The following is a 10,370-nucleotide window of genomic DNA, read 5'->3' as shown; positions in this document are numbered from 1 at the left end:
AGAGGATCACTGAGATCTTCGCCGCCTTAAACTATACGGAGGAGCGAAAGGTGACTTTTGCCACCTTCCAGTTCGAGGGAGCTGCTCGCTCCTGGTGGAACCTAATGAGGGTTCATTGGGAGACTAATCATACACCACGAACTTGGGTGAACTTCACTAGGGAGTTCAATGCCAAATTCCTTCCACCTCTCATTCAAGATAAGAGAGAGGACGATTTCATTCGATGCAAGCAAGGGGCGATGAGTGTCGCCGAATATGAAATCCAGTTCACAAAGTTATCCCGCTTTGCACCTGAGTTGATAGCCACCGAACAGAGGCGTGTTCGGAGGTTTGTGCAGGGTTTGAATGTGGAACTACAGGAAAGTTTAGCCGCCGTGAGGATAGATACTTTCGCAGATGCTGTCGAAAGAGCTCAGAGAGTTGAAGTAGCTAGAGCTCAAGTGAAATCTTTTCAGGCTAAAAAAAGATTTAACCCCAGCAGTAGTCGAGAGCCGACGTATGGAAATACTCCACCGGCTAAAGTGGGCCGAGGTACAGGCGGAGTGACTAGTCCCGGAGCACCGCGAGGTGCATTAGCAAGGGGAACCGGGGCAAGGAATGCAGGGGGAAGAAACAATGGAACTAGAGGGGGACCGATTGGAAGAGCACAACCTAGGAATACCTCACAAGGAGGCCGAGCCATAATTCCCCAAACGACTTGTGCATATTGTAAGAAACTTGGTCATAATATGGATAGCTGTTGGAAAAGGCAAGGAAAGTGCCTGAAATGCGGAAGTAGCGAGCACCAAATTTCTGGGTGTCCAAAAATGCAGGAAGGGACTACTTCGAATGCTAGACCAAACACCTCTGGAGGGAGCCGGCCGACAGTTCCTGCCAGAGTGTATGCTATAGGTGACCAACCTGTACCTGATTCCTCGGAAGTGGTGGAAGGTACACTTCCAATTTTTCATCGATTAGCTAAAGTGTTAATTGACCCTGGTGCAACCCATTCATTCGTTAATCCATCCTTTATGTCTGGAATAGATGTGCAACCTGTTAAATTACCTTTCGATCTTGAAGTTAGAACACCCATGGGTAATAAGAATGTAATCACTAGTCTGGCTTATAAGAATTGTGAATTCTGGATTGGAGAGCGTAAAATGCTAGTGGATTTGATCAGTCTGGATATACAGGGTTACGATGTTATAATAGGAATGGATTTTCTAGGCCATCATCATGCTAAACTTGACTGCCGAGCGAAAGTGGTGGAATTTTGTATACCTGGTGAAGCAACCCTGAGGTTAGATGTCAAGGGTAGGTTAGCATCATCTGCTATGATCTCAGGAATTCGAGCAAGGAAAATGTTGTCTAAAGGAGCGCAAGGTTTTCTAGCCTTTTTGATAAACGCTCCCAGTGATCAATTGAAGTTGGAGGATGTACCAGTAGTACGGGAATTTCCGGATGTTTTTCCCGAAGAGCTAAGGACTCTACCGCCGGAAAGAGAAGTGGAATTTAAGATTGACTTGATGCCTGGAACGGCTCCAATTTCTAAGACCCCATATCGAATGGCTCCTGCCGAGCTAAAAGAATTGAAAATTCAATTACAGGACCTGTTGGAGAAGGGTTTTGTGAAGGAGAGTGATTCCCCATAGGGAGTACCCGTCCTATTCGTGAAGAAAAAAGATGGAAGCTTGAGGTTGTGTATCGATTACCGAGGGTTAAATGAGGCTACAATTAAGAATAAATACCCTCTACCGTTGATTGATAGTTTGTTCGACCAACTGCAAGGGTCCACTTCTCAAAGCTGGATTTAAGGCAAGGGTACTATCAGTTGAAGATCAAGAAGGAAGATATACCTAAGACTGCTTTTAGTACAAGATACGGACATTTTGAGTTTGCAGTCATGCCTTTTGGATTAACCAACGCACCAGCTGCTTTCATGGATCTAATGCAGAGAATTTTTAAGAAATATCTGGACCAGTTTGTAGTGGTTTTCATAGATGATATCCTGATTTACTCTAAGACTCGAGAGGAGCATGCTAAGCATTTAGAGGTGGTTTTGCAGATACTAAGAGAACATAAGCTGTATGCCAAATTCAGTAAGTGTGAGTTTTGGTTGACTGAAATATCTTTTCTAGGGCACAGAGTTTCTGAAGATGGAATTGCCGTGGATCCGGCAAAAGTTGAGGCCGTTATGAATTGGAAACAACCAGAAACTCCAACTGAAGTTAGAAGTTTCTTGGGCTTAGCAGGTTATTATAGGCGATTTATTCAGGATTTCTCAAAAATTGCAGGACCTATGACTGAGCTAACCAAGAAAGGGGCTAAGTTTGTCTGGACTCCGAAGTGCGAGTCAAGTTTTCAGGAACTAAAGAAGCGGTTAACATCCGCTCCCGTTTTGGTTTTACCTGATGGAGGTGAAGGTTATGCTGTATATTCTGATGCTTCCAGAGAAGGTCTGGGATGTGTTTTAATGCAAATGGGTAAGGTAGTTGCCTATGCTTCTAGGAGATTGAAACCCCACGAACAAAACTACCCAACTCATGACCTAGAGCTAGCCGCGGTAATTTTTGCCTTGAAGAAATGGAGACACTACTTGTACGGCGTGACTTTTGAGGTTTTTACGGATCATAAGAGCCTCAAGTACTTGTTCTCCCAAAAGGAGCTGAATTTGAGACAAAGGCGATGGGTAGAATTTCTGGAAGATTACGACTGCTCGATTAATTACCATCCAGGAAAAGCCAATGTGGTGGCTGACGCTCTAAGTAGGAAGGCCCAAGTAGCAGGGTTAATGGTAAAAGAGTGGGATATGTTAGAAGAAATAAGTGGTTGGAACCCTCGCTTGGAGAAATTGAAGGTTTTATTTGGGAACTTATCATTGAAGTCACCGTTACTAGAGCGTATTAAGGAGGCCCAGAAAACGGACCCTATAATTCGGAAGAATTTGGAGAAAGTGCAAAAAGGGGAAACCCTAGACTTTAAATTAGGACCTGAAGGGGTATTGAGGTTTCGAGATCGAATTGTGGTTCCGGCAGATGAAGAGATAAGAAAAGGAATTCTAGAAGAATCACATCGGTCGAAGTATACTATACACCCAGGTGTGTCTAAGATGTATCACGATGTAAAGGGATTATACTGGTGGGAAGGTTTGAAAAAGGACGTGGCAGCATTTGTACAAAGATGCTTGATCTGCCAACAAGTAAAAGCTGAACATCAGAAGCCTCTGGTTTATTGCAACCGTTAGAAATCCCTGAATGGAAATGGGAACACATAACAATGGATTTTGTAACGGGACTACCTAAAAGTCAAAAAGGTTTTGATGCAATTTGGGTAATAGTCGATCGACTCACTAAGTCTGCACACTTCTTACCTGTAAGCATGAGTTTTTCATTGGAGAAATTGGTCAAGTTGTACACAGAAGAGATCCTAAGGTTACATGGTATTCCAGTGAGTATTGTGTCTGATCGAGACCCAAGATTCGTCTCGCGTTTTTGGCAGAAATTTCAGGATTCCTTGGGGACCAAGTTGAAGTTTAGTACTACGTATCATCCCCAAACCGACGGGCAATCGGAAAGGACAATTCAAACTTTGGAGGATTTACTGAGGTCGTGTATACTGGATTTTGGAGGTAAGTGGAGCCAATATATGACCTTGGTGGAATTCGCATATAACAACAGCTATCAGGCTTCGATTCAGATGGCACCATATGAGGCTTTGTATGGAAGAAGGTGCCGATCTCCGATTCACTGGGATGAAGTTGGAGAAAAGAAAGTCGTAGACCCTACAGCTATACCTTGGATCGAGGAAGCACAGGAAAAAGTAAAACTAATTAGAGAAAGGCTTCAAGTTGCTCAGAGTAGACAAAAGAGCTACGCCGACACAAGGAGGAGAGATTTGGAATTCGAAGTAGGAGACAAGGTTTTCCTCAGAATTAAACCCTTGAAGGGCGGAGTAGTGTCTAAGAAAGGTAAGAAGTTGAAGTCAAGGTATATCGGACCTTTCGAAATTTTGAAAAGAATTGGGTTAGTAGCGTACCAATTGAAGTTGCCTGCAAGCATGGCTAAGATTCACGATGTATTTCACGTCTCCATGCTTAGAAAATATTACCCCGACCCAAGTCACGTGCTGCCACTGGAAGGAATTGAAGTGGATGAGACGTTAATGTATGAAGAAGGACCGGTCAGGATTCTGGAAAGAGAAATGAAGGAGCTGAGAAATAAGAAAATTCCTCTGGTGAAGATTTTATGGAAAAATCATGGACTCGAGGAAGCAACTCGGGAGTTAGAAGAAGAAATGCAGAAAAAGTACCCTAGTTTATTCCTTTGGAAGGAGTGAATTTTGAGGACAAAATTCATTGTAAGGAGGGGAGGATGTGAGAACCCTGAAAATATATTCAAACATCATTTCGTATTTCACTTGCATTTTTAATTCATTAGTAATTTTAGCATTACTTTCACTTGGTTGCAGATAAGCATTTAAAAACACTTTTCATGTGTGAACTAATATAATTTTTCTAAGTTATGAAATTTCTTGGTTTGCTTAAACATATTATTACATTTGGATTTGGAATAATTTTATCACCTTAACATAAAACGTTAGAACGTTTAATCGCCACTACGCTAGATCAACGTTACTTGAGCTGATTAATCTTACTACCTTAGAATAAACTATTTAAAGTCCAATAATTAATTCTACTTAGTGAATAACGTTAAAAATATAAAGCCGACAAATTTTAGATAAGAATAATACAAAGTATACTAATTACGCGTGGGACGTAAATGTTTCGAGAATAGAAGCCTCGCAAGATTAGTACATCATTAGGAATTTAAATTATGTTTGGAACAATTTTTGGAGTTAAATTGCAATTAGGACTCTAAGTGGTCATTAGTAGGACAACGTGAAATGTCCAAATTACCCTCTACAATATCACAAATTACCATGCAAACCCAAACTAATATCCGGACATCATAATAACCCACCTCCCATTCGGCCAACCCGCAGCTTCACCATTCCTACACTTAATCACTTCCGACACTCAACCACCCTCAAAACCGCAGCACCACTCCACAATTCCATTTCATATCCTCTGCACACCTCCTACCCCAGATAACACTCTACCCTCACTTTGTTATCATCGCCAAAGATAGAGAGGGAGAGGCCGAGCTGCAATATCTTCCATTTCTGTTCGTGAGCTAGAGGAAGGAAAGGGGAGAGCTAGTGGAAGTCGTAGGAGCTGCTGATCATCATCATCTTCGTCAACTTCAGACCAACATCCACCAGCTGCAACCAAAATCTGCTGCATGCGTGAGAGCCGAGAGGGAGGAAAATTTTTCAAACTTTCTGTCCGAGAACTTAGCTTGCTGTGAGGTGATTTCTGAGCTTCATTTAAACTGATTAGAGATTGATTAAGCTGTGCATTTGACGTTTGAGCAAGGATAAGTTAGAAAATTTTAATGGAATAAAAACTTGGCCACATTCAAGCCACCTGGGATGATCGATCAAACTCTGGAAATTTTTGGGTGAAAGATGTTGTTAATTGAACTCGATTTCGAAACTAAAAATGTTAACCAGTGGCTAAGCTTCTGCATGTTGAACTTGAGCATCTAAATCCACGTATAATCCAAGGAAAATCAGGAAAAACTAAGATCAAAGCTGCTGGAAATCTGGATTATGCGAACTGCCGAGAGTTGATTTTGTAATTTTAATTAATTGGAGTAATCTGAGCATACAGTGGTGACTAACTAACTGAAGGTTGGATGATTATTATGATCAGGGCCATGCATGATAATTTATATGATTGGATGATGAACTAAGGAGCTTAGAAAATTCTGTTTTGGATGAATATGATTCTGCCGAGAGAATGGTTTGGAAATGCAACTGTAAATCTGTTTGTCCGTGACAATTTGAGCATTCAAGTGTAATTAGCCGGGTGAAAGCTTGATGATTAATATGGTTAGAGTCTTGCATGATAGCTTTATACATTCGGATGATGTATTAAGAAGCTTAGGAAAATTCTGTTTTGATGAAGAAAATTTCTGCCGTGACGGGTTAAAGAAATGATTTGCTTAATTTGCCTAATTTTGACAAGCTGTGGCTATAATCCTAACTATCCAAGTGAAGATAAAATGCTTAAGGGCCTGCATGTTGAGTTACACGATTGGACAAGGAAACTAGGAACTTGGAAAATTCTGGTTTTGTGAATTGGAACTCTTGTGAACTGAAAATTTCCGAAATCTTGAATTTGAAATATAATTTTCAATCTGTCTTATGGTGATGATTTGAGTTGATAAAGGCGAATAGCCAGTTAACAACATGTTAATTAAAGCTTGCATGAGGTCAAGTAGCTCGGCTAACCAAGAGAATAAAATGGAAGCAGAAAATTGGTTCATGAATGATCATCCGAGACTAGTTGTTATAATTTCTGGATTTGTGTTAGATGTGTGTAATTGTAGTTTGAATTTGGAAACCTTTACTAGCTAACTACGTGTTTGCATGTCCTAATAGAGTACCAAAAATTCTGTTTTAACCAAAGAAAATTCTGTTTAGAACCATTGTTATTGCTGGAATTTCTTTGTGAAACTAAATTTGGATTTGGATTGAGATTTTAGCTTACTTGCGGTTTAAATTCTTGATTAAATTGTGGTTGGTGGTGATTGATGATGTCAAAGGCTAATGATTGATGAAGCCTTGGCCATTGGAATGATTTTATAAAGTATTACTGGATGATGGAAGTTAATTGCTGGAATGTCTTGGGGCTTTACTTTTATTTTTATTTGCTTATGATGGGTTTGCTGAAACCAAGTGCTAATGATTGATGAAGCCTTGGTTGATCATTTTATTTTATTCAGAAATGCACTTGTTGAAATCTAGGGCTAATGATTGACGAAGCTCTAGTAATTTGCTATGTGAATTTTTGTCATATTTTGATCCATATTATGATTTCAAAACGGAGTCGGAGCTGTGGAAGTCGTTTCGACCTTGCGAACTTGAGTAGCTGCGATCAAAATTTATCAAAAAAATATTTTCCAGCTAGTATTATATTATAAAACTCCATATCTAGGGTTTTGCCTAAAACTTTCCAACTCGATAATTTTCTTTAGCTCAATCTAGCCCTGATAACTATAGTAAATAAGTTCTATAACTTTTGGAAACTCCAAGTCTTATTTCAATTCTTTTCCTTTCTATAAGCTTTGCACTTGAATAGTTAACTATAGGAAAAGTTCCAAAATACAAGCTTTACCAACTTTTAGTGAAAAGCTTGAGAGACTTGCTCGGCAAGAAACCCTATTCTAGGAAAAATAGTTTTAAGGATAATTTTTGGAAAAGCCGTAACTTTAGAGAAATGTTCAAAGTAACCTTCTAACTTTGATATTGAGAAGTTTGTCGACTTGTTTCTAGCAAATAATACTAGTTACCCTCTTCTAAGGAAAACTATAAGGAACATTTTTACTACTTTTGTCAAGCTTCAACTTAAATAGATTTTCGAAATTTCTTGAGAAAGTAAACTAGTATTATATTAAATAAATTTCTTATACGAATAAGTTTAAAAATTGATTAGAAAACTTATAGTTTCAAAATCTGGTTTTTAGGATTTTGCGAGGACGCGGAATTCGATTCTCAACTTGATACCTGAACTCCACTCTTGGTGAGTGTCTCTGCTTGTTTTATGCTTATATGGTTAAGCGCTTTATCAACTCGCTATGTGATAATTGTCAAAAATGAAACAAATGGTTTCTGATCCATCGAAGTGTGCAGTGTGTACTTTATCGCACTAGCCGTTCGAGTGGTGACGTGCGTGAAACATTTTCTAATAAACTCGTGAATCTAAATGTAGTTGCGTCGTTGGGTGAATCCCTCGACTCGTGAATCGACTACCATAACTTATGAATCCGTGAATCTAAATGTAGTTGCGTCGTTGGGTGAATCCCTCGACTCGTGAATCGACTACCATAACGTCGGTGGGTGAATCCCTCGACTAATTTTATACGGGTATATCTCGAGTATACTGCGTCGGTAGACGAAGTTCGGGCCCGAAGCAGAGGTATGAACGGTGACGGATTAGGATTAAAATGAGTGGATCTACATGGATTATAGGTAGTGAGAGTTGACGGAGGGTCAACTACGATAAATGGTGATCAAGCGAGGAAAATGGCTCCTGAGAGCCCCTGTATCCTACCTTGTGCTGTTATACGCTTTCCTAATTGTTAGACTTGTTTAAGTTATTACTCGTTGTTTGATTTACGTGACTGCATGATTTGGGGCACCACTGAGCTTTAGCTCACCCCATGTTTATTTGTTTTCCTTACAGGATGGGAAGTTTGAAAGTATTTGAGCAGCTTATATTTCCTATGGTTGTACTTGAACAGTTAAATGTAATTCTCGGTTTGTAATGAATTCTACGTTAGGTACTGTATCTTTTATTTTGGTTACCACTTGAAGCTGGAAAAAGTGTAATCCCTAATTCTAATATTCGGTTTGTATGTTTGTATCGGTATAGTATGTCCTAAACCTTTGCGAGCGACGTGTGAAATATTTAAGAACCGTCGATTGGCTAAGTTATATGTTGTTATCTTTGAAGTTAATGTGGTGATAGAAATTGATTTGTTTCGGAAGAATCCTTTTTGTAATAGCTTAGGTTAACCGTCGGAGGATTTTGGATTAGATTGCTTGCGTGAGTCCTGGTGAGAGCTGGGCAGACGGCCCGCCAACCCTTTGGTTCGCCTTAGGGGGAAGTGGGGTCGCCACAGGTGGTATCAGAGCCTAGGTTAGAAAAGTTATTTGAGAGATATACTATACGAGCTAGAAATCCTGATCCTTCTAAAAGTAAGAATTGAGACCATTAGATACACCCTAAGGAATGCCGATCTAATTAGCTATTTGAGTTCTAACCTTTAAGTTTTAATTCTTTTGCAGGTATGGAGAATGGTAATGGACACGCTAATGGTAATGGGGCGTCGAATGGACATATAGAGCCTCTTAGGTCCATCTCTTATAGGCCTTGAGGTGGAGGAGCCCATATACGCTACTCACCTGCTGATAGGCACCCTAGATGCCAGTGTAGAGCCATGTACGCGTATCCCAATGAGCTGGTGTTATCCTTAGACGATGAGCGTCGCCAGTTGAGGGACGCTAACTTCACCATGACCCAGGATGTAGAGGAGTTGAGTGTCATGGTGGATACCCAGTTCGACCGCATAGCCGATTTGGAGATTAGGCTAACTGCTGAGCATCATTTGCTGGAGGCTGCTCGTTTGGAGATAGAGCGACAGAAGTCTAGGGCGACTCGACTAGCCGAGAGGATGCGTGATAGGAGTGCCGGCATCAGGGCTGATGCCGCGATGATGATGGATGAGGCCACTAGCTTTATTCAGGGTGGCGAGCAGGCAGGTGTAGAGGAGGATCCAGAGGAGGACCCGGAGGAGGATCCGGAGGAGGACATAGCTCCTGATAGCCCTACTGAGGGTTAGGCTTGGATCGATTTGACCATATTGGATATGTAGGGTTAGAATAGGGGGACATTAGCTAGGTCATCAAGTTTTGTCTAGGTGGATGACTTGCTTCGGAGGCACCATATCCCTAATTTTTGTTTAAGGGACTATTTGTATGTATTTTTGCTAGTCATGTGCCTTACTTTTGGAAATGTCCCAACTTATTATTTGTATGACTTTCACTTAGAAATATATGTTAAGTGTTTTACTTACCTTTTCCTCCATTTCCATATTGATTTTATTTACTAAGGAAATGATAATAATCATAAATAAATAATACTTCGCCTAATCGCCTTATCCTTCCATAATAGGCATAATTTAGACTATGGATCGCCAAGTGATAGGAAGGGGCCGCGGGAGACCCACTAGACAACACCCGGAAGCGGGTAGAGATAGAGAGCCCGAGGTCAATCCGGACCAAGGGCAAGAGGGAGGGGCCGGAGACGGAGTAGCCACCGCTATTAACCGTATCACTGACGTCCTAGAGCGCTTGACTGAACACCAAACCTAACCCTCAGTAGGGCTATCAGGAGCTATGTCCTCCTCCGGATCCTCCTCCGGGTCCTCCTCTGGATCCTCCTCTACACCTGCCTGCTCGCCACCCTGAATAAAGCTAGTGGCCTCATCCATCATCATCGCGGCAACAGCCCTGATGCCGGCACTCCTATCACGCATCCTCTCTGCTAGTCGAGTCGCCCTAGACTTCTGTCGCTCTATCTCCAAACGAGCAGCCTCCAGCAAATGATGCTCAGCAGTTAGCCTAATCTCCAAATCGGCTATGCGGTCGAACTGGGTATCCACCATGATACTCAACTCCTCTACATCCTGGGTCATGGTGAAGTTAGCGTCCCTCAACTGGCGACGCTCATCGTCTAAGGATAACACCAGCTCATTGGGATACGC

General features: G+C 41.2%; 1 protein-coding gene across 1 annotated transcript; it reads left to right on the top strand.

The window, feature by feature from the left end:
* Positions 1-239: 239 nt before the first annotated feature.
* On the top strand, positions 240-1,631 carry LOC113769317. The gene has a single exon (XM_027313776.1). It carries the CDS (start codon positions 240-242, stop codon positions 1,629-1,631), a length of 1,392 nt encoding a protein of 463 aa, XP_027169577.1.
* The last annotated feature ends 8,739 nt before the right edge of the window (positions 1,632-10,370 follow it).

Source organism: Coffea eugenioides, chromosome 4 (assembly GCF_003713205.1).
Source record: "Coffea eugenioides isolate CCC68of chromosome 4, Ceug_1.0, whole genome shotgun sequence".
NCBI lineage: Eukaryota > Viridiplantae > Streptophyta > Magnoliopsida > Gentianales > Rubiaceae > Coffea > Coffea eugenioides.
Note: the sequence above shows the minus strand (reverse complement) of the source record. Positions and strands in the feature narration are given on the sequence as shown.

What these genes read in the sequence shown, in the direction of transcription:
- LOC113769317 (XM_027313776.1), top strand. Translation starts at nt 240, where the DNA reads ATGAGTGTCGCCGAATATGAAATCCAGTTCACAAAGTTATCCCGCTTT.